The sequence below is a fragment of the Acinonyx jubatus genome, chromosome F2 (assembly GCF_027475565.1).
Source record: "Acinonyx jubatus isolate Ajub_Pintada_27869175 chromosome F2, VMU_Ajub_asm_v1.0, whole genome shotgun sequence".
NCBI classification, from domain to species: domain Eukaryota; kingdom Metazoa; phylum Chordata; class Mammalia; order Carnivora; family Felidae; genus Acinonyx; species Acinonyx jubatus.
The window spans coordinates 33,157,707-33,181,946 of NC_069394.1; the positions used below are offsets into that span (position 1 = coordinate 33,157,707).

At 41.6% G+C, this 24,240-nt stretch overlaps 1 protein-coding gene across 2 annotated transcripts in view; it reads left to right on the forward strand.

Moving 5' to 3' along the window:
- Positions 1-24,240, forward strand: part of DPYS (dihydropyrimidinase) — an 81,194-nt gene that overhangs the window by 21,474 nt on the left and 35,480 nt on the right. For both annotated transcript variants that reach the window (XM_027064040.2, XM_027064039.2), the window contains exons 5-7: positions 12,113-12,269; positions 13,207-13,348; positions 15,468-15,610. In XM_027064040.2, the coding sequence (XP_026919841.1) occupies positions 12,113-12,269; positions 13,207-13,348; positions 15,468-15,610 (442 nt within the window). The remainder of the gene's footprint in view (positions 1-12,112; positions 12,270-13,206; positions 13,349-15,467; positions 15,611-24,240) is intronic.

Genomic DNA, 24,240 nt, shown 5'->3' on the forward strand with positions numbered 1-24,240 from the left:
ATGTCCATTTTTGCCCTTCTTTTTGTTCATCTTCATGACTGCTTCTCTGCCTTGGGTCATTTCTCTACCATCCCTGGAGCCTCAAGACCTTTCCTTCAGCCATAGGTCCCCACTCTTTAATCTGCAGCGCACTTTTTAATCTGATGGCTGAATGCAGACTCTCCAGTTAACTTTAAAGAAGCTTACCTGTCTCTGGGGCATCACCACTATCCCTCCTAGGACCTGAATCAGGACAGTGCCGGGTACAGAGTAGTTGCTCAGCAAATATCTTTAGAGTTGAGTTGATTTGTCTGATAGCACCTTGGGTATTGGAGCTATTAAAGCAATTATCCAAATAGTGTTTGTATGACAATTATTTTACAAATTAATTTTATTTTTTAATTTTTTAAAGTTTATTTTGAGAGAGAGAGTGTGAGCAGGAGAGGGGCAGAGAGAGAGAGAAAGAATCCCAAGCACATTCCATACTAACAAAACAGAGCCCGATGCAGGGCTCAAGCTCACAAACCATGAGATCATGATCTGAGCCAAAATCAAGAGTCAGGCACTTAACCAACTGAGCCACCCAGGCGCCCCTGTTCTAAAGTTTGAAAACCAAGTCCTTCCCCCTTCCATATAAAATAATAGACCTCCCTAAGACGTGCTAGTGGTTTTGCCATCTCACTTTTAAAAACCAGGAAATCAGAAATAGTCTTATAAATCCTCCTGGCTCTTTGTTGTTGTTTTTCTCAAAACTGAAACCGACCGAATTTTTAAAATATGGATCGTAAGAATAGGTTTGACATGTCTTTAACTCTAAAATTAGTTTTGCCAAAATTGCTTCTTATCACATGAAGGTTCAATCAGGATTTTTGTGCAATGTAATCCATTGATATCTTGTGTGAAGAGTAAACTCAGTTTCACACAGGCGCTCTTAATAGGGGCTACCAACCGTTTCTGGTTACCTCTCCCTGATCCCCTTCCCCAATAGAATTTCAGTATAAAAGAGCACAGCGGTTCAAAAAGAAAGCACTGCAGTTTTAAAGGTACAGTGCTAGTTTCTGCCACCAGGTGGCTCTGTTGCCAACTCTATGGAATTGGTGGTTCTGTAATTATTTGCTTTGTAAATCATGTACCCTGTCCTAAAGCCTGTCAGTCAGGTCCATAATGTCAGAGTATGATTTAAAAAATAGCAAAGTCAGTGGAAACTGTCGATCTTAATCCACTATCAAGCTGCAATTTTGACGGTTCTGTCAGGAAACAGTTTCTTGATCTAAGGGATACATTTTGTACTGGGATAGAATTCCATTAGGCACAGAGTAAAAGTCTAGAAAACGTTTTGGAATAAATCACAGGCAGAAAACTATTAAACTTAATTGTGGGCATTTTCATTTTATTGTAAATTTTAAATTGAATTTTATTTTTTGAATATGTAAAACATTTACATGGTCCAAAAGCCAAAATTATAAATTTAAAAAAAGTATTCTCAGAGAAGTCCTGCTTCCTTCCCTAGCACCTTCATCCTATATCCCCATTAGTAATTATTGTTATTATTTTTTTCCCGACCTACCTCTAAAGTGTTTCTCTTTATTAAAAAAGAATATATGCATATTCTTATTTCTCTTTTCTTTCCTACTTGAGAGGTAAAATAGTATACCTCGTGTTCTGTATTTTGCTTTTTTTCCCTACGTGAAAATAGGTCCTAAAGGTCAGCTCACGTTAGGTATGGAGAGTTTCATCATTCTTTCCTACAGGTGCAGAGTATGTCGCTGTATCTGCTCAACTACTCCCCTACTGATGGATACGTGAGCTGTTGTCAGTCTTTAGCTCTTTCGTATAAAACCACAGTGGTGGACTTATGCATGTGCTATTTTATATGTGGACAGTATATTAATTTTCTGTTGCTGCCATAAAAGATTGTCACAAGCTTCATAGTTTAAGACAACACGAATGTGTTCTCTTCCAGTTCTGGAGGTTGGAAGTCTAACACATGTCTCACTGTGCCACAACCAAGCTGTCAGCCATGCTTACTCTTTCCCGGAGGCTTACTCTCTCCCGGAGCTCCCAGAGGCTCCCGGACTCTCCAGGGGGAGAATCCCTTTCCTTGCCTTTTCTAGCTTCCAGAGACCACCCTCATTCCTTGGTTCATACTTCCCTCGCTCCACCTCCAAAGCTGCAGTGGTGGGTGGAGAACATTGCATCATTCTGCTCTCCTCGTCTGCCCCTCTCTTCTATTTCAAGGACCCTTGGATTACATTGAACCCACCCGTTTAATCCGGGATAAAGTCTTTATTTCAAAGTTCTTAATTTAATCACATCTGCAAAGTCCTTTTTGCCATGTAGGATAACATATTCACAGGTTTTAGGGATGAGGACACGGACATCTGTGGGGCGCCATTAGTCTGTGCCACAGAAGAGAATCCTCAGAGTAGAGTCCTAAAAGTAAGACTCCTGGTTCAAAGGGTAAATGCTCAGACATACTTTTTGGATACTGGTAAATCCCTTTCCAAAGGGGTTGTAAATGAGATATCTAAAACGTCAACCCAGATGTTTTAGCTGGGTCAGACTTACTGTAGTAACACTTGTGAAAATCCTCTATTGCACCACTGTCAGAAGCAGCAAAAGTCCAGAATAAATTGGCATAAGAGGGTTCCCCCCCTGGCATGCGACCTCTCACATGTGATCAAGCAGGAACCCAGAGGGAGAAGGGAGTGGGTTGGACATAAATGATGCTAAACTGTTCACATGGTGACTGTATCAGTCAACCCAAGGGCAGGTTTCTGGGGAGTATAGAGTGACAAGAACTTTTGGACCACACTGACCTTTTATTCATTTATTATCTAACATAATTTCTGAACACAAAAGAACAATACACATCTATTCATTGTTATCATGTTTAAATAAGAAACAATTCAGCCTACAGATTTATGCTATGAACACTTCCTATCTGTAAATACCTTTGCCAGCCCATTCTATCACCAGGGCCTTACCATCAGAGTGTGGTCCCTAGAATGTAGCATCAGCATCCCCTGAGAGCTCTTTAGAAATTCAGAGCCTTGGAGCCCATCCCAGACCCACTGAATCAGAATGTACACTTATAACTGCAACCCCAGGTGATTCATATGCATATTAAAGTTTGAGAATCACTGCTCCAGGAAGCACGAACGAGATCCAATTATTAATTCTTTATTGTAGTAGCCTAACAGTACAATGTTATTAAGTTGGATATTATTATTAAATTGTCAATTATCTACCCAGAAGAGAGCAACATGATGGTCAATGATGATATAACAGCCAACATTACTTGTTGAGTGCTTAATATGTCCCTGGCACATATTTTGATGTCTTAAATCATTTCCTGTTTTGCTATATGTTTTGTCATTAATGTATTTTGATATATGTTATCTTTTTAAATTATCATAACAATGCTTGAGCTAAGTTTTATCAGTTTTGTGACTGATAAAATTGAGGCTTGGAAAAGTTTGGTAAATTAAGCCCAATATCACTTACTAGTAGGTGTTAAACCTGGAATTCAGGCCCATGTCCATCTGACCCCAAAGCCCCAATTTTTTCCCATTTTCTCCACTCTGTTCAAGAAGAAATTGATTTACAGAGTTTGGAAATGCAGATATCAGGTTCGTATTTAATTGGCTTTGGTGTTTGGCCTTCCATTGAAGTTTTAATTTAAAGCATTATCATCAGTGTGTCATTTTTTATCATTATTAAAAGAGAAACACGTAGTTGGAGTGACGGCACCAAGATGGCAACATTCCTGACTTCACTCCCCCTCATGAGAACAGCTAACATCTATTCAAAGATAAGACGCCACTGAGATAATCCCAGAACACAGGGCTGAGGCTGAAGCACCCCCTGCACCTCACAGACCAAGACAGACTGCGTTACAAGAGTAAGAAAAGAAAGGGCACCTGGGTGGCTCAGTCGGTTAAGCATCTGACTTCGGCTCAGGTCGTGATCTCGCGGTCCGTGAGTTTGAGCCCCGCGTTGGGCTCTGTGCTGACAGCTCAGAGCCTGGAGCCTGTTTCAGATTCTGTGTCTCCCTCTCTCTGACCCTCCCCCGTTCATGGTCTGTCTCTCTCTGTCTCAAAAATAAATAAACGTTAAAAAAAAACAAAAACAAAAAACAAGAGTAAGAAAAGCGGCTACATGTTGACCGCATTGTGCCACTCCCAGGCCAGTGCAGTAGAGACAATGAGTAGAGGTCTCCCTGGGCCTCTGGTTCCTCCAGGGGGAAAAGAGGATTTCAGGGGACTCTGCAGGGCCCCCCCATTGGGAATCTGACTGTGGTAAAGAAGGGAAGGGCTGCAGCAGCCAGCACTCGGATCTTGACAGAGAATTCATACCTGCAGTACCCAAGTAATAGTCCCAAACAGCAGCTTGACTCATCTGTACAACCAAGTTGGGGGCACACTCTGACTCTGACCACGGACCTCTGTGGGGTGCACATCTGCCTGATTTAGATCTGTAAGCAAGGAGGTTTGCTGACCCTAGAGCTCGGTTTGCTCATGCCCAGGCAAGGAGCTGAGTCACAACTCCACCTGCTGAGGGACTGCCTTCCAACCCTGCCTGACAGGACAGGCTGGCAGCAGCTCTTGGAAGCTGTGTGGCCCAGCAGTGCTCAAGCTGAGACGAAGACAGGTAGACCTGAGCCAGTACCACGCATGGAGGCTCCCCATGCTGTGCACAGGCAGGGGATTAATTCATAGCCAAGGCTGAGGGTAACTCCTGGCCCCTTGCAACCAGAGAGCCTGTTTGGGAAATTGAGAGTAGCTTCAAGTGGCCCCAACCTCTCCTGCGCAGGCAGTGGGGTTGTGACAGAACCCCACCCACTGTGGAGAGTGTCTTCTGGTCTCATCTGGCGAGAGGAATGGCAAAGAAAACACCTGGAAGCTGTGTGGTCGAGCAGCTCTCAGACCAAGAGAAGAGCAGACAGAAGCAATAGTTTGCCGAGCAAAGCCGATGAATGGCACTGTTTGGCCAGGGAATGTGGGGTGCACTATGGCATGAGTTAAGGCAGCAAACAAAAAGCTATACCAGTTTTAGGGCTACTTTGCCCCCTGTGCCTGGCCAAGGAATCTCACTTATAGCCCCACTTGTCACTGAATACAGTCTTTAGCCTGTCTAACCAGAACGCTTAACCAGAGCACACAGGAAGGTGCTCTGCCCATTCAACAGCCTTACGGTGGCACATGAACAGAGAGCACAGCCAGTGGCGTCCCCCACCTGCAGAGTAAAACCAGTAGCCTCACCTGACAGAGAATTCAACGCACACCCAGGCTTGATTTGGGCCCTCAGACAATGAGCTGTAATGGCCTCCAGTCCAGGCCTGCTGCCCTGCCAGGGCACAGAAGCTAAGTCGTAGTCCACTGGCTTCTGAATACAGTATCCTGACCATCTAGGAAGCCTGACCACAGATTTCAGGCCAATCACAGAGCCCATCCTACAGCCTCACTTGGGTAGAGAACCAAGCCAGCAGTCTTATCCAACCAACTGTCCTCAGCCAGTGGCACACCCCATCCCTGTCCCCAGAACCCAAACAGTTGTGTCAGCCAAAAATAGACCTTAATAGCTGGCCCCCACCTACCCAGACTCATTACCAGCAGACACACTCAGAAACCCAAACTGAGCGGACTGGTGAATTGTCTCTGTCAAAGCAACCCTGTAAGGTCTGGAAGAGGACCCCAATTACTCTAATGTGCAGACTACCAACATAAGAAATCAAAGATCACAAAAAATCGGGTAAATATGATACCATCAAAGGAAACTAATAAAGCTCCAACAATTGACCTTAACAAAAATGGAGACCTATGAAATGTCAGACAAAGAATTCAGAATAATCCTATTAAGGAAGTTTAGTGAACTACAAGAAACAGACGGGCAACTAAATGAAATTAGGAAAACAGGGCATGAACAAAACATTTGATGAAGGCAATAGCAACCATCAAAAAACAAACAAAACCCAAAAATCTTAGAGTTAATAAAATAGAATAATTGAACTGAAGAGTTCAACAGGGAGTTTCAGAAGTAGACTCGACCAGGCAGAGGAAAGAATCAAGGGCTGGATGATAGAACCTGGGACATTACCCAGTGAGAAGACTAAAGAGGAAAAAAAGAAAGAGTGAAGAAAGCCAACAGGCATTATGGAACACAGTGAAAGAACCAAAAACATTCAGGTTATGGCCATTCCAGAAGGAGAAGAGAAAGAGGTGCCAAGTGCCCTTCCCACCCTGGGAAAAATGCTCACCATGACTTCCTCTACTTTGAGTTCAGGCTATAGTGGAGGCTCCCTCTACTTTCCTTCATAAGCTGTTGCCATCTCTCCGCTTTCTGTCTTCCTAAAATCTACCCAGACTTCTGGCCAGCCCCGGTCCCTCCTTCATTCTCAGAGCAGTTGTGGGTTTGGGCCATCTCTTGTACAGCTTTGCCAGGGTTTGGGTGTGAACTGGGAAGAAAGAGATAGAAATGCACATTCGGTCCACCAACTCTAACTTGAAGCCTGAGGTTTCCCTTTGTTCATACCTTGATGTTTTCTTTTAACACTTGCGATAAAAAGCAAAGAGCGGGTTACAGGAAAAAGAATAAGAATGTCATGGGCAAGCCATTGAAATTGGAGTTGCTTTTGACAGTTTGCAAGGAATTTAAATTTCATGCTTATTTCTAGTCTTAGTTCATCTAAATTGAGTAACCAGAACTAGGTTAGTTGTCATCCTTCATGTGAGAAACCACTTTTGCAAAAATGAGGTAAGGGAACCAGAAGGCTGTACCTAGAATGATATCCTTTTTTCTTTTAGAAGCAGAATCTGCTGCCCTTGCTTCATACCCCACACATAAAGTTGGACCAACCAGCTGGATTTGTGTCACATATAGAAGTTCCCATCTGCCCGGCCCCAGACCGCTTTCACTCACTGCAGTCTTTGTCCAAATAGTGTATGTGTCAATATGTGCCATTGGCTTCAGTGACACTTTTTATTTTGGTTTGAGTAGCTTTGGTTATATACGCTCCTTTTCTCCATATATTGGCATCTGGAATTATTAATGGCCTTTCAAAAAAAATATATCGTTTACCTTCCCCTCCCTTTCCAATAGAACATGGATTCACTGTTTTTCTGGTGCTTTATTTGTAATGGTGGTGACTTCTCTCAGAACTTACTTGATGTTCTACTTATGTATATCTGTTATAATTTATTTTCCAACTATGACTGAAATTTTTAATCCCTTTTTTTTAGTTTCCAGTTTAACTTGTCTCAATAGAGTTCAACTCTATTTTGTATCCATATTCCTGACTATAGGGTACAAATAGGACTCTCATCTGAATTTGTTAATAAAATGTTTTCTTTATACTTTTTACATAAAGAAAACCAAATTATTGGACACCAGATATATGCTAGTCACAGGGCTCTAGGCATTGGATTTGCAAAAATGATGAAGTTAATTTTGATCCTCAAGTAACTTATGGTGAACTGGGCTACATTGTGGTTGGGGTTTTTTTGTTTGTTTGGGGTGATTTGGTTTTCCTTATTGGAGAAAGCTTTACTTTCCAAGTTTATTGCTGTAAAATATAAACTTCTATTACAGAGAGGTTTTAAATGTCTTATTTTCCACTTTATTTAAACTCTGGGTTATTTACCTCTCCTCCCCCTGTCCAGCCATATTCCTTTTGTGTTTTAAAAGATGGGGAGGAAGGTCCATCCAGGGGCCTTTCTCTCTCTCTGTGTTTGAGTTGACCGATGTTTGTTAGAGCTGAACAAGAGTAAGTCAAATCTTGTTATCTTATCACAAGCATGTTTTACTGATGCTTAGTAACCCATGCTGTTCCTAAGGAAGGATTAATATGCAGCTCAATCAAGGTGATCTGAATCTCAGGCTTTCTTTTTTTGTATGTGAACATCTAAACACTCCCTTGACCTTTAAATTTAGAGCAAGGTGATCTACCTTATGACCAACTGCAAAGCAGTTGAAGATTGGCCATTTTAAAACACTTTTTAAAAAGAATTGTGTAACCATAAGGAAACTGACATTTGTGGAATGTATTTGCTGCAGTAACAAAGTACCACAGATTGGGCAGTTTAAGCGACAGAAACGAATTTTCTTACAGTATCAGAGATTAGAAGATCAAAGTGTTGACAGGGTTGGTTCTGAGGGCGGCAAAGGATGTACTGCGGACCTCTGTCCTTTGTCTGTAGACGACTATCTTCTCCCTGTGCCTTCACACTGTCTTCCCTCTGTATGTATCTGTGTCCAAATTTCCTCTTCTTAGAAGACCCCTCTCATATTGGATTAGGGCTTACCCTAATGACCTCATTTTAATTTAATTACCTTTATAAAGGACCCTCCAAATACAATCACATTGTGACATACTGCAGGTTAGGACTTTACCATTTGAATTTTGGCAAGGGGCACAATTCAGCCCATAACATGAAGTGAACCCAGAGTCCCAAGAAGATGCTAAGTACTTTCATATATATTGATGTATTTGATCCTCACAAAATTGCCACACTGGAGAGACATTGTGACCCCACTTCATAGAGGAGAAAAACGGAGACTAAGAACAATCAGTTGTCTTGCATACGGTTGCCGTCTAAAAAGTAGCAAAATCAGGATTTGAACCCAAATCTGTGTGATCTACTCTATTATGTTGCTTCTATGTGTTTTCCTTCTCAGTGTTTTCCTTTCTGTGTAAATGTAATATTTTGAAGCAAAACAGACCCCAGAAAGGTTCTACTCTATCCTTCTTGCTAGGAAAAAATAGTTTTATAGGTGTGCTTGGCTTTCTGTTGGTAGCCAGTGCTTCTACTCCGGGCCACCTGTGCTGTCTTCTCCGCATTTTCCAACCTTTTATAACAGATCTTGGGACTTGACTAAGTGCTGTTCACAAATCTAGACAAGGTGTGAACATCTGCTCTATCACTTTCATCTGATAAATGCCTTGACATGTTTCATCATTTGGAAATCTTTAGAATCTCTTAGAGGGCAGAAGTCCTTAACGTAGGAGATAGCATCCTAAGTGCAGAGACTTTTTTGGTTTTGGGCCAAACGATGGAGAAAGAAAGACAGAACCTGTATGGGTAGACAGGGAATGATACAATGTGAACCTTGCTGAGACTGTGGGAGGAGATTAATGATGAAGATGCCCTATCTCCGGAGAGTTGTTGAAACCATGTGCCTCAAATGTAATCAGGAGAGCACCAGACTAAGACGGATATAGCACTTTTCATTACCAACCTGCTAAGCATAGTAAATGACACCAGTAAATGAAATTGGAAAATTTCCCAGCCACAACCACAAAGAGCTTGTGGTTGATTTAAACATTTAAAAACACATGCTCTTTACCAAGAAATGAAGAATAACACTTTTCCTGGTAACGCAATGTGTATGTACGATAAGTCAAAATACTAGGATTCTAATTCTGGTTTATCACTTACTACCTGTGTGACTTGGGCAAATTAGTTAGTCTCATTGAGCATCAGATGCTTTATCTGTCACACCAGCTTGAGGGTTGCTGTGAAAGCCAAATGAGATACGTGAATTTCAAACTGTATTTGCAGTGCTATAAGATGTTAGATATTTTTGTTTTTCTTATTTTATTTTTGGCCTAAATCTAATAAAGCCCACAATTATGCTGAATTATCTAGTGTGATTCTCCAATTTACAAATTACCCAGTCCCTTCATTTTCCTTCCCTTTTTTACTTCTTGCATACTATCTGTTTTGCTGTTGTTGTTGTTGTTGTTGTTGTTGTTGTTGTTGTTATTGTTGTCTTAGAACCATTGTGAAAAAGGAGGTAGAGTAGTTAGGAATTTTTAGCTCTTATTTAAATTTTTTAATATATTTGCAGATGCTTAATGAATGGGGAGACAGTCGAAAATAGCCCAGTTAATGAAGAGTTTGTTGTGTATACCAACACAGTGGCCTGTCACATTTTAAAGGTGTTAAAGCCTTCCAAGGAGATTACATGTCATCTGGTTTCAAAACACTCCTGGCAGACTCCTGCTAGTTGCTGACGCTTTTAATTTTTCCTGAGAGCTAATAAATTTGTAGAACTTTGAAACTGTGTTCCCATCTCACCTTGATGGGCCAAATGATTGAATAGAGCATGTGATAAGAATCGTTCCCACATGATGAAGCACCACGGAAAATCCTGAGTTGACAGTTTGTAAACTGATTGCAGATCAAGTCTCTGAGTTTTTCAGTGTCTGAGCATCTCTTGGGATAGGAAGGTCACTACATGCCTGCAAGTCAGATATTGGGTCCATCTTTCTATCCCTCCAGCAAATAGTACATTACCTCTTAGTTCACATGAAAAAGGATTGCTTCTTGTTCTACACACCAGAATGAGATACCGGTGGCATTTCTTCTTTCCTGGGAGTAGGGCAGTAGGAAAGAGGATGGGGGTGGGATTCAGCCTGTGTGTGTGCTGTGTGTGTGTGTGTGTGTGTGCGTGTGATGAAAGTGAAAGATCTTAGCCATGGCTATCTTGGGGCATAACTTTTATTGACCATGTTTGGTACTTGGTTACTTAAGAAGCAAGGTTTGTTAGGCTTCAGTAAGCCTTGTTTTGTGGTTTGCAAGAGGAAAGCGGGAAGAGATGATTTGGGAGGTAATAGGATGCTACATTCTAGTAGTACACGACGAAAGCAGCTGGTGGCCATCCGCTGTCAGTACTCTCTGAAGAAATTAGTTAATTTCAGTTCTATATCGAGGATTTGAGCTGAAATCTAGTGACTGACTGGCCAGAGTGAGCTAGTTAGGTGTGCCAGGATCTGTTTACTCTGTGTTCTCCTATGTGGCTGCTTGGGGATGATCAGCTTGATGTCGGTGTATCTATTATTCCAACAAATGCTAATCAGAGATAGGATTCTGATTTTAAATTCAAATTTACTCTGCACTATTAGCTTTTCTAATGCCGTTTGCTTGTGATGGCCTCATTTGCATGATTTTTAGAATATGCATTGCTGGCTACAATTATATTATCTGAGTGTTCTTTCTATTTAACATAAGTTTTTGGAGGAGGTTTTTTGTTTTTTGTTTTTTTCTCAAGGGTGTGAAGAGATTCTCAGTGTATTTGCAGTAGAGATATGCTGTGGTTAAACTCCATATGACCATGTGGTAATTGTCATCAGGGGTATAGCACAGAAGTTAGGAGTAAAAAATGCCCAGATTCAGATCCTGACTCCTCCATTTCATTGATGGCATGTGGAGTACATGTAATGCAACTGTGCAGAAGTCATTTCACTTCTGTTATAATAACAGAAGCTATTTAAAAGACAAGCTTTTTCTTCATCTTTTAATGGAGATAATGATAGCACTTCCCCAGTAGGGTTTTGAGATCCTTTCATTAGAATGGCACACACATCAGCCAGCATTTGCTAGATCATGCTGCACTAACAGATACATCTAAAATATCAATGGTTTATAACTGCAGAGATTTATTTCTCATTCATACTCATGTCCGTCACTGGTCGGCTCTACCTCTGTTCCATATTCTCTTCATCCTGAGGGACAACTGAAGAAGCAGTCTCTGATAGTCTACAGTCAGAAAGAAAACTCACTGTGGCTTTAACAGCTTCTGCTTGGAAGCAGCCCATGTTACTTCCATTCATGTTTAATTGGCCAAAGTAAGCCATGTGGTCAAGCCTAGTATCAGTGAGAGCATATAATCGTCTACCACAACACGCATGGACATTGACTGGAACATAGTAGATGCTCAATAAGCAGTAGCTTTAATTTTTTTTAAAACCAGGTATCATTCTTTTTTTTTTAAATATTTATTTATTTTTGAGAGAGCGAGAGAGAGAGTGCGCATAATGGGGAAGGGGCAGAGAGATAGGGAGACAGAAGATCTGAAACGGGCTCTGTGCTGATAGCAGAGAGCCCAGTACGGGGCTTAAACACACAAACTGCGAGATCAAGACCTGAGACGAAGTTGGACGCTTACCCGACTGAGCCACCCAGGTGCCCAAACAGTAGTTTTAATTTTTAAATCCTGTTCACAAAAGGTAAATTCTAGTTTGGGATTCCCATCATCCCTCACTAGCGCAGAGAAGACGAATATTTATGTTTGTCAGATGGTTCTCTTGAGAGCAAATTGAAGTACTGAATGCGTCCTTTGAAATTTCCAGGGAAAGTGGTCTATGGAGAACCCATAGCAGCAAGTCTCGGCACAGATGGCACTCACTACTGGCATAAAGACTGGCACCATGCAGCCCACCATGTTATGGGCCCACCCCTGCGACCAGACCCATCAACGCCTGACTTCCTCATGAATCTATTGGCTAAGTAATCTTTGAGCAGAGGGGTGTGAAGTGTTTTGCCAAAATAAGGTGTTAGATGAGTCTCAGATTTGAATGTAGGACATCTTGTCCACCATCTGACCTTCCATCGACCTCCAGTGTCCTGTTCTACTTGACATGATAGGTGCTGGGGACTCCCTTACCTGAGACCAACGAGCAGTGGCTTAATTATGACATGGTGTCAAAATCTCTCCTGGACGCAGAGAAATCAGATAATTTTTACTGAAGTTTGACTCTCTTCTAATTGTTTCCTTGCCCTTTCTATCCCGTATAGAACCGGGTCTCTTCACTGTGCTTTGTTTCTATCATTCACATATTCCTGAATATCTTTCTGTGCTGCTGTAACCCAAGAACCAGATGTGCCTGTATAGGTACATCTCTGAGATTATTTGCAAGTCAAAGCAGGCTATCTGTTGCTGGTGACACGAACATCCTCAGCCAATTGTCACACGTCTGCCCCTCACAACATTGCCATTTGGGCAGGAGCTGCCTCTGTCCATGTGGGTCACTGAGGCTCATCTTTGTGTAATGCTCTACTCACCAGGAATTTTCCCTTACCTTATTGCCAGTGACCCTAATATAATTGTCATCTAGTACATGTCATCACTAATTTCTAGATAAGAAACTGAGCATTGAACAAACTCATAACCACAGAACCTACAAGTGAGGGAGCCTGGAACCAGTTTTTCTGGCCTGCACGTGATGGTGCATCAGGCTTCTTGTAAGGGTCTTATTTTCTAAAAGCGCTTCCTAAAATAGAGATGAGTATGGATGAAACACATACTTGAAACAGCTACTCGTTCTCCACTGCAGTTTTCTGACTTTCAGTTGAGGAGCATCAGGAGAACCGGAAAGTTCTGGTAGTTTCCTCTTGACGTCTTTTATGTATTTATCACACACTCTGGTGTGTTCTTCTTTTCCAGTGGTGATCTAACCACAACAGGAACTGACCACTGCACTTTCAACACCTGCCAGAAAGCTCTTGGGAAGGATGATTTCACGAAGATTCCCAATGGGGTGAATGGTGTTGAGGACCGGATGTCAGTAATATGGGAAAAAGGCGTGGTGAGTTTCACGGGACCCAGCTTGTTTTGCTGAACTCTGTAACCAGGATCTGGCTTGTTTCAGGATCAGAGTGTTGCAAACTGTCAGAGAAAGGCTTTTTGATTGTTTTTATTACAGTGGAGACTGGGAATGCAGCACCATGACCACGGCCACCCCATTCCTCCAGGGTAACAATAAGAAATAATTTTCTTCTCACATAATTTAGTTCGGAAGATACATTGCATCATTATGCAGACATTAGGAGGTAAATTTAGACTGGGTACCAGGAGGATTACTCTCCAAGTCAGTGAAATGTTATAGCCCTTCTACTTGATTTCTCATGGTTTTGAATCCCAGTTCCTCATGTGTCATTGGTGTAAACACTTGGAATGACTGAAAATACATGAAGGATTTTTATTATGTTCATAATAAAGGAGAAATTTTTCTTTTTCATGAAATTTTTGTGGATGTCTCTTTTTGAGGACCGTTGAATATCATATTTTTGAAACTTCTGTGTAAAGTCACATAAATAATAATCCAAAGTCTAGAACAAGAGATTATTGTAAATACCCACAATTTAAAATGTTCTCCCTGAGGATGGAGAAGAATCAAGTGGCTAAATGTCCATATGTCAACCTGTCCAGCCATTTGACATGTGCAGTCGTAAAGATCAGCAGGGGGGAGACTTGCCTGGTTACACCTGGGGCCACCATTGTCACACCATTCTCACCCATCTCTCAGAAACCCTCCCTTAGATGACATATTAACCATATCTCACACCTCAGAATCCCCTCCACATACCATTCATGTCTAACTCTTAATTATTTACCAGTTTTTGTCAATTCTATTTCTAACATGTCTCCTTATTTTTATCTTCGTGTTTACTACTCTAGTTTGAGGCCTGTCCCTTGTTTGGACTATTGCAGTAGTCTCACAGCTGGTGCCCCTGCTGCCGGTCTCTCATTTGCTATGGCCTATGCTATAGTTTAGGGCCAGAGCTGCCTTCCAAAGCCAAAGGACTATTCATGCTTTCTTCTCTAAAATCCTTCAATATCCTCCATTATTTATGGGATGATATTTGAACAATTAATTTACATGTGAGGATCTTCAAAACATCTTGACAGCCCTGTCTTCTGCTAATCATCCTTTCAGCCCTTTTCACCTCTACCCAAACTCTAATCAACCCAGATGACTCTTCTGCTCTTCCTGTTTGCATAGATTTTCTTGCTGAAGTTTCAGCCTTTTTCTCTGAACTTGTGCTATTACAATGAGTATGTGCATTACAGCAAACTTTCATACTACATCAAGTGCATAAATGACTTCAAAGTGATAGACTATTTCTTAATAGCATCCAGGAACTGTTATTTTATGAAACATTAAGGGGGTTTGCTCATGGGAATATTACTCTCAGGATGTGGTTCTTCATCATTTTGTGAAACATTGACACACTGATAATTAAATAACCCTTAAGAATGCTTCTAAATGTGCACAGGGGTAAACTCTCAACATTTAAAAAAACAAATCATATCAGTTTAGAGAGACCACATTTATCCAAAGTTTGTCCATATGAAAATCTCTTATAGTAGACTGTCCATGATTATTGGTTCATGTACATTTCAATAGCGCAAAATTTAGCCTCTTGAATTGATTTTTTCCTCTTTCTAGAAGTGTTGTCATTGATTTAAAGGTCTGTCTTATTTTAACTCTATCATATTCTTTGTATTGTCTACATGATCATCTCATACATTTTAGGTCTGCAATAAACAAGCCAGATTAAAATTGTAGTGGGTGGCAGTAGTAAACTCTAAACAAAAATTGAAACCACTATTGCTAACATTTAGCTGTTGTCTGTGTGATTCTGGGAAGGATGGGGGCAATTAGTGGGGGGTGGGCGTTAAACTGACAGGTTTTTGAAAAGTTGTCTTCAGGCTTCCATGTGTTACCCCATCATCCCCATCATTATCATTGTGATCATTTAAGACCTACCAGTATCCACAGATGTGTTATGCTCCCCAATATAAGAAATTAACTACAGTTCTGTTGAGTTTTAAGAGACAAATCTTGCACCTTAATTGATAGGAGATTTTTAAGCACATGGTCATTAAAGCAGATGCATTTTCTCTCTTGGATTGTTTTACAGCATAGTGGCAAAATGGATGAAAATCGATTTGTGGCAGTTACCAGCACAAATGCAGCTAAAGTCTTTAATCTGTATCCAAGAAAAGGAAGAATCGCCGTGGGATCAGATGCAGACATTGTGATTTGGGACCCAAAAGCCACAAGGTAGGTCTAAGTTCTTGTATGCCTTAGCTTCTCCAGGGAGAAGAAGCACTAACTTGCGAAGAAATGATTTACTGGTCTTAATCAGACTCTTCTTGTGGGTGACTTATTTAGCCTGTATTTTGAGCCTGTGCACAAGATAAAAGTTTTGACGTACAAATATCCCTTTGTTTTCCTGGACACAGAGGACAAAAAAGTTGTGTTGCTTACCATTCCCTGGAAATGCATCTGGGTATAAAGCCAGTAGGAATTGACCGCTTCAATGGTAAGCTTGTCAGACACCTGAGTTCACATGGAGGGGAGGTATGGCGCAATGAAGAAACTAGAAGGCTTAGTTTGGAAAGGGCTGAATTGAAAACCCAAAATAATTATAGCCTTTTTAAAGCTTTCAGATAGAAAAATTCCAGCACAAAGGATGTCACTTTTAGTTAGCCAGATTTTCCAGTTGATTTCATCTTGAGCTTGTCGTTCCCAGTAGACTCCAGCGTTTTGTTTCCTATTTCCGTAATTCTATGTTAATATTGCAGATTTCGCAAATTCCACCAACTCAGGAAAGCATTCAAGAGAGGCCGAAGCTCTGGTAATTTCTCCTTGTAAGACATCAGCAGAGACAACACCTGCATCCCAATTTGTGTTTTCTATAGCCTTTGCATTTGTAATGGAGAAAACCCCACCTACTTTAATATTGTATGTGTGTGCATGCATACGTGTGTAAATAGGGATACATACATACACCTTCTACCCCCACTGAATGGCATTTATTCAAAGTCTACTGGGTTTATATGTTGTACTAAGCAGAAGTCTATAGTTTCTTGGAGGTGCTGTTGTCACAAAGGCCCAGCTTCAGTTGAAATGCTTCTCTTCCCTCTGGGGAAAAGAAGACTGAGAAGCATGAGAGCTACCATTGCTATGAGCTTAAAAAATAAGCACCAGGTATTCCTGTAGAAAAGGCTTGTCTTTTTTAGTTTAACACTCTCTGGAGATTCCCTCTCAACCCAAGCACCAGTTCACACCACTGGCCATCCATAGTCATTGCAAGCAGCCTGTACTGAATGTGTACCATTTTGTTGCTGGTTTACAGTCATGCAGTGCAGGGCATTGTGGTACGAACATCTTATTTAAGACGATGTCCTAAGATGCCAGCGAGGAACAACTCAGGGTCTTTGTTGCTATGATATTAACAAGGAACTATTGCTTACTTAAGGACAAAATATTTGTTTGTCAAATCATCTAGGCCCCTCTCTCTGCAGAAGAAATGATGACAAATAAACTCACATTTGGAGCAGCTTCTCTACTAGACTAGAAAAAAAATGTCCTTGGGGAGACAAAGGGAAAAAAAATTGCTTAGTCTTGGGTTGGTTTGCGGACAAATTGAGCATGCTGTGTTTAGAGAGCTCCTGGTGTCTTAAATGTCACTCTACTCACGCTCTTGTACACCCAGCAGGGACCCGCCCAGCATCATTTCTGCTGTGATTCAAACGGTTTTGATTGCCCCCAAGTACTGGGACAGATAGATCTTTTGAAATGATTTGTGGCTTATGGAGATGATGAGTCTTAATCAGGAAACCTCGAAAATTTCAAAAGGAAGAAAACTATCATGCAGAAAAATATTTGTGAAAAATGGTGTTTTTGAAGCATTGCATCTGGGCGAGTCCTAATAATGATAATAATTAGCAACCATTTCTATTTGCACAGTTCTCCGTGGTTTAAAAAAATATTTTTGTATCTATAACGTGATCTCAAGGTAAAACAAACGGGACTCCCCCTTACGGCGATGGGAAGACCATAGCACAAGGGCGTCCATGACAGGTTTGATACAAGGATCCTTGATCCAGTGTCTTTGACTTTGCAAACTTTTAAGTCTTTCAGGAGATTCGGTACCATGCTATCTCCTAATGCCAAAGCAGAGAGCACTTTATACCGTACTTGTTTGCTCATGTTCCGCTTTTTCTTCCAATCAAGTGGTCCAGTCACGAAGAGACTTTCTGGATTTGATTCTATTCTGTATTCGTTTTCAAAAGTGAGGGAGAAATGAAAATCATCAGTTGAGCGATCCAGTGTCTAATAGAGTGAAGAACCATGGGAGGCCGTTCCTGTGGTTCTTTTTAACCCTGCACCTGGCTCTCTCTGGCAGGATTCACCTTAAGCATATCCTTGGTTGTTTTAATTTGTGAGGGTGACACCAGCTCAGGGGTAGAGCATTGTCTTCCTTAGACAACTGGACAAAGAGAAATGATCCAAACCTATGGGTGTGAATAATTCACTTACTTTATTTCCACATATATTGTTGCTCGGTGGATATTTATAGGCTGTGATTATGTCTCTTTGAGTCATGTTTTCAGATGATACAAATTTAGAGCACTTTCGCACAAGTTTTAGTTGCTGATTTCTGTAACATTGTTTTGTCCTTCCTTTCCTATTCAGTTGTTGCAGAATAGCACATAATGATCCAGATGTTTACTTCTTATTTTTTCAGGTCTATATATTACCTGCTTGCTGTCCCTCATTTCTAGCCTAAGGTCAAACTAAAAAGTTTCTGTGCTTTTAAGTTTCTTTCTACCTCTTTTATCAAGTCTTTAATTTTCTTATTTGATGTTTGTTCTTCACTTTATAGCAGTCATGATAGCAGGAAATTAACTATTTACATTTTCATATACAAATCTTTTGAGATAAAGATACATATTGGCATTTATTTTTTTTATTTTTTTTCAATATATGAAATTTATTGTCAAATTGGTTTCCATACAACACCCAGTGCTCATCCCAAAAGGTGCCCTCCTCAATACCCATCACCCACCCTCCCCTCCCTCCCACCCCCTATCAACCCTCAGTTTGTTCTCAGTTTTTAACAGTCTCTTATGATTTGGCTCTCTCCCACTCTAACCTTTTTTTTTTTTTCCTTCCCTTCCCCCATGGGTTTCTGTTAAGTTTCTTAGGATCCACATAAGAGTGAAACCATATGGTATCTGTCTTTCTCTGTATGGCTTATTTCACTTAGCATCACACTCTCCAGTTCCATCCACGTTGCTACAAAGGGCCATATTTCGTTCGTTCTCATTGCCACGTAGTACTCCATTTGGTATATAAACCACAATTTCTTTATCCATTCATCAGTTGATGGACATTTAGGCTCTTTCCACAATTTGCTATTGTTGAAAGTGCTGCTATAAACATTGGGGTACAAGTGCCGCTATGCATCAGCACTCCTGTATCCCTTGGGTAAATTCCTAGCAGTGCTATTGCTGGGTCATAGGGTAGGTCTATTTTTAATTTTCTGAGGAACCTCCACGCTGCTTTCCAGAGCGGCTGCACCAATTTGCATTCCCACCATATTGGCATTTAATTATTAGCTCAATGTCCTCTTTACCTACGTCTGCTTACTGCGCATGCCTGGGCACAGGGCTACATAGAAACAGCACGGGGGCGCCTGGGTGGCTCAGTCGGTTAAGCATCCAGCTGCAGCTCGGGTCACGATCTCAGAGTTTGTGGGTTCGAGCCCCGTGTCGGGCTCTGTGCTGACAGCTTGGAGCTTGGAGCCTGCTTCGGATTCTGTGTCTCCCTCTCCTGCTCTCTCTCTCTGCCCTTCCCCTGCTCACACTCTGTCTCTGTCTCTCAAAAATAAAATGAAACATTAAAAAAAAAAAAACTTTTAAAAACAGCGCAGCCTAAGAGCCTGCTGAGTAGGTGCTGGTCACAGCTCCATCAGTGCCAAGCTGAGGACCCAGGCAGGTCAGTTAGGGTTCCTGAATAGCCTCTGTCTCATTTGTAAAATGAGATTATTAATAATTGTTAAGCCTACCTCATAAGATTTTTTGTTAGGATCCCATGAGATAATTTATGCAAAAATGTGTTGTAAATCAAGAAGGCGCTCCACAGAGACAAGATTTGTGTTGTTTTGGTTACTTCCTATTTATCTAGTTTAGCTGGTGTCGTTTCTTGCTTCAGTCTTCATTTTCAGGTGGTCACGGCTGTTCTCCTGAGGTGACCAGGTTGGTCGGTGAACGACTGGGTTCTCTGACCCTCAGATTCTTTTTAAAAACTGGAGACCTTTGTTTGTTTGCTTTTCTTTTGCATTTTGCTGTCCTTTTAAAAAATGGGGAAATGTTATCTTTACTTGGCAGGATATACTGAAATGATCCAGCCCCCTTTGGATTTCTTTGACTTCTCCTTGCTTCTCCAACCCTTTAGTTTAAGAATTTTCTGTAAGCCACCCCCCCCCCATTTTTTTGCACTATCATTATTCATCCTTTTCAATGTGAAAATTGCAGAATGTGGGAAACAGGAGAGAAGGGGTGGTTGAAGAGGGAGCTTCACAGAATAACGAATCTGGAAGAATATTTGAACAAAGAGAAAGTGTGTTTATTGTGCTTCCTATCAAAAGAGAGAATTTTGTGGGAACGGTATGCGGATTCCTTATCTAGGTCAGTCATAGCTCCGGCTCTCTCTATTCCTGGCTTGGTTGTTATGAGAAAGTTGCTCATCTGGGCTGGCTGTTCCTGACCAAAATTTATGCTGATGACCTCAACGAGGACCTTTCTGGTGCACAACAATATTTTTAGCCTTCTCTGACTGCCCATACAGCACCCGTAGCTTCCCACTATCCTTAGCTGCTGCCCTGCCCCTGTCTGCGTCTGCCTCTTCCCACCTTGCAGACTGAGCTCACTGACTCCTGCACACCCACATACAGTACCAGACCACAGTCCTTACTCACTGTCTTTCTCCCTCATTAACATTCTTGAAGTAGAATTCAGTCTTTAAGATCAATGTTTTATTTCAGAATAGTTTTAGATTTGCATAAAAATTGCAAAGATAGCACAGAGAGTTCCCATATACCCCACACTCAGTTTCCGTTATTATTATCTTATGTCCCTCTGGTGTATTTGTTATAATTAATAAACCAATACTGATATTTTGCTATTAATTAGAGCCCATACTTTGAGGCTTCCTTAGATTTTACTTAATTTCCTTTTTCCTATTCCGGATCCCATCTAGGGTACCACATGGCATTCAGTCATCATGGTTCCTTAGGCTCCAGTGGTCCATGAGTTTCTCTAACTTGTTTTTGATGACCTTGAAAGTTTTGAGGAGTACTGGTCAGGCATTTTGTAGAATGTCTCTCTATTGCGGTTTTTCTGGTGTTTTTCTCATTATTAGCCTTGGGTCATGGGTATAGCGTGCCATTTTCATCCCATCCTTTGAAGGGTATATGCTGTCAACACGACTGTCACTGCTGATGTTGGCCTGGATCTGCTGGCTGTGCAATTTACTCATTTTCCCCCCTTCCATATTGTACTTTTTAGAAGGAAGTCACTGTGCACAGCTCACACTTAGGGAGTGGAGAATTATGCTCTAGTTTTATGTGGTTTTATAAGTTTGTTTTGAGAGAGAGAGAGAGAGAGCGAACACGAGTGGGTTGGGGCAGAGAGAGAGGGAAAGACAGAACCCCAAGGAGACTCTGAGCTGTCAGCTCAGAACCCAACTTGGAGCTCAATCCCATGAACTGTGAGATCATGACCTGAGCCGAAATCAAGAGTTGGATGCTTAACTGACTGAGCCACCCAGGCACCCCTCTAGTTTTATGTCTTAATTGATTCTATATCTTCAGGGCCTGGCCCAGTTCAGCACAGAGTAGAAGCACAATAAATGTTGAACGGGCAAGCAAGGTGAATCCAGCCTTGCGCACTGCATGCGAGATTCCTGTAATTAAGAAATGGCTGCAAGTGCCTTATACACTTACAGTTCCCAAGAGAGTAGATCTTAAATGTTCTTACCGTGAAAAGGAAGTGGCAATTATGTTACAGGATGGTGGGGTCAGCTCATGCTTGGTGGTGAGCATTTTGCACTATGTAAGTGTATCAAGTCACCTTAAATTCATACTATGTTACATGTCAGTTATACATTTTTTCATGTTTATTTATGTTGAGAGAGAGATTGAGAATGCAGGCAGAGGAGGGGCAGAGAGAGAATCTCAAGCAGGCTCCGTGCTGTCAGAGCAGAGCCCAGTGTGGAGCTCGAACTCACGAACTGGGAGATCATGACCTGAGCCAAAACCAAGAGCTGATGCTTAACCAGCTGAGCCACCCAGGCACCCCTGTGTCAATTATATCTTAAGGTAACTGGTGAAAAATAAAGAAATGGCATGAGGGAAAGTTGGAAAGATTCTATTCAGCAACGATTGCAGTGAAAGGAAAAGTACAAAGAACAGCATTTCCTCACCTTATGCTTTTAACTTATTGCAAGTTATCAATAAATGATTGTTGAATGAATGAAGGTGAATGTGAGTAGAAAGGATCTCCCAAGGAGAGGAGGAAGAATTGCTTCACTGGTCTTATTTTCTCTGTGTCTTTTTCATTTTTGATGTTGGGAGCAATTAGCTTGTTAAGCAGCTCTTATAGAGAAGAAAATGAAGTGAATACAGTTTCCTTACTGCATTTCTTCATTCCCACGGCCACTCATCATGGGAGCACCACCATGAGCCAGACACGAGGGTCCAGACTGTGTCAGAGCCAGGCCCTGCTTTTAGGAAGCTGGCAGTGGAGGGAGAGGGGATGAGATACAAAGTCAAATACTCTCAGTCTTGGCAGGAATGGGTTAAGAATATCGGGAGCAAGAAGTTCAAAGATCATTCTCACCTTAGCACCGTCATTGGCATGGGACCACATTGGCCCTGAGTGTCAAGACTAAACATGGAGGCAAGATAAATCAAGGCAGTGCTGGGAGAGTCTGGGAGGAGACAGTTAAGGCTGGCCTTAACTTATGTGAGAGAGAGAATAGGTTCAGGCCGTGGAAGCAAGTAGGGAGGTGAGGGGGTCATGGGCTACCTGTCTCCAGCTTTAATTTTGTTCATTACAGACAGAGGCAATTTTAAGCAGAGCTCATCTGGTGGAAAGCATTGTTTAATCCAATGAATAAAATGGATCTATCTGTAGGTTTTTGTTTTTGTTTTTTTCTTGAATGGCACTGCCTTTTATTTTACCTACCTGGTTTAAATATTAGCTGAAGCCTGGTGATGTGAGGGCTTTCTGTCTGACCACACCATCAGAGGTTGGCCAGAATTTTCCTTTATCAAATTTTCTTGAAAGGTTTTAGCAAAAACAATTGCCCAGCTGACTAGTTAGCATCTCAAATGAGAGCAGCATGCATTTCACCCCAGACCCTGAAGGGGGCACCCACAGCCCACACTGAGACCCAACCAGGCCAGTTGAGGTGTCAGTTATGCAAGAACAAGCCAGCCTCTGGAGAATGGATGTGTTTGCTAATGATTTTTGGCTTCATGGTACATAGATGTTTCCCCCTTTCTCTAAATTCTCATTATTTATTAATGGCATGTAGAAGTAAGTATGCTTGTGACACAATCTGTAACCTTAAAAATGAGCCACATTATAGTTACCGAGGGCGACCAGAGCCAAGAAAACGCAGTGCAGCCATGTTTTTTGTGTTGTTTTTTTTTTTAAACCAGTGAAAAGCCCGATGATTCCAGGATGAGAAATCTGACATGTGGGATGGATGGTGAGAGGGAATTGGGGGTCTGTAGAGAAGGTTTGGACATCCTAATGCAAGATGACCTAAGATGTTACTAGCCTGTACAAAGTTCTCACAAAAATCAACTGCGGTGTTTCTTCTGTGTCGTTGCACAATAAAAACAAACTGCATTTGGTGCATATCGAGCGTCCACCTTTCCAGAAGTAAAAAGAATCTGCTGTATTCAGCTTGATGGCTCACTGAACCAGTGTCTATTGCTTGTGACAGAGGTATGTGTCCCAACGCGTCACTACTCAGGTCAAAGATTCCAATTTCAGGACACATTCCTTATCTAAATGTTTGGCTCGTTTCTGTAGAATGTTTTGGTACTTAGAGTCAAGGGGAAGAAATCAGGGGTAGGATTTTCATGCGGAGTCAAGAGAGAATCTGGCGGTGTCATGTGGTCAAGACAGAGACCAGTCAAATCAGCCAACTTGTTAAAAAATCGTGTTAGAGAGGATGGCATGTAAGTTACTTGCAAGCTCCCAGCAGCAGCAGTAACTCACGTTCCGGCAATTTAAGACTATCCTATGAGCTTCGGTTCTTTGGTATTCATTAAATAGCACTTAGTTACTATGGCAACTGTCCCTTCTCAGTATTTATGAGCTACAGGATATCTCGCAGAATCTCCAGCACACATACGCATAGCTAACACATTGTGCGCACTGGAACATTTAATGAAGACTTCTAGCTGGACCGTATTCTGCAAAGCAGGCATATTTTGCTCACAGCTATTTTCATTTATTATTTTTTAACTCAATTATAGTGGGCTTTGACCTTGAATACACCATTCGTAAAGGCATCGTGCTGTCCTTCCTGCTTAATTTCCTTCCCTTTCTCAGCAACGATAGAGATGAATGAATTTTACTGTATATTCAGTGAAGAGGAATAACTTGCCGCCTGTGAAAGTGCCCCCTGGATTCTGGAGGGGGCGTTGTGTGTGCAGGAAAGTGGGGTGAGAATGACTGTTTCATCCTTGGGTAATGGGGCTTGGGGGTGTGGGGACAAAGAAGAGATAAGGAGTAAGGTGCCCGTTGGCAAATAGTGGCAGCTTATGATTATAGCTATATTGTCAGTGACTGTTTCACGGAAACCTTAGGCATTTTCCCCTG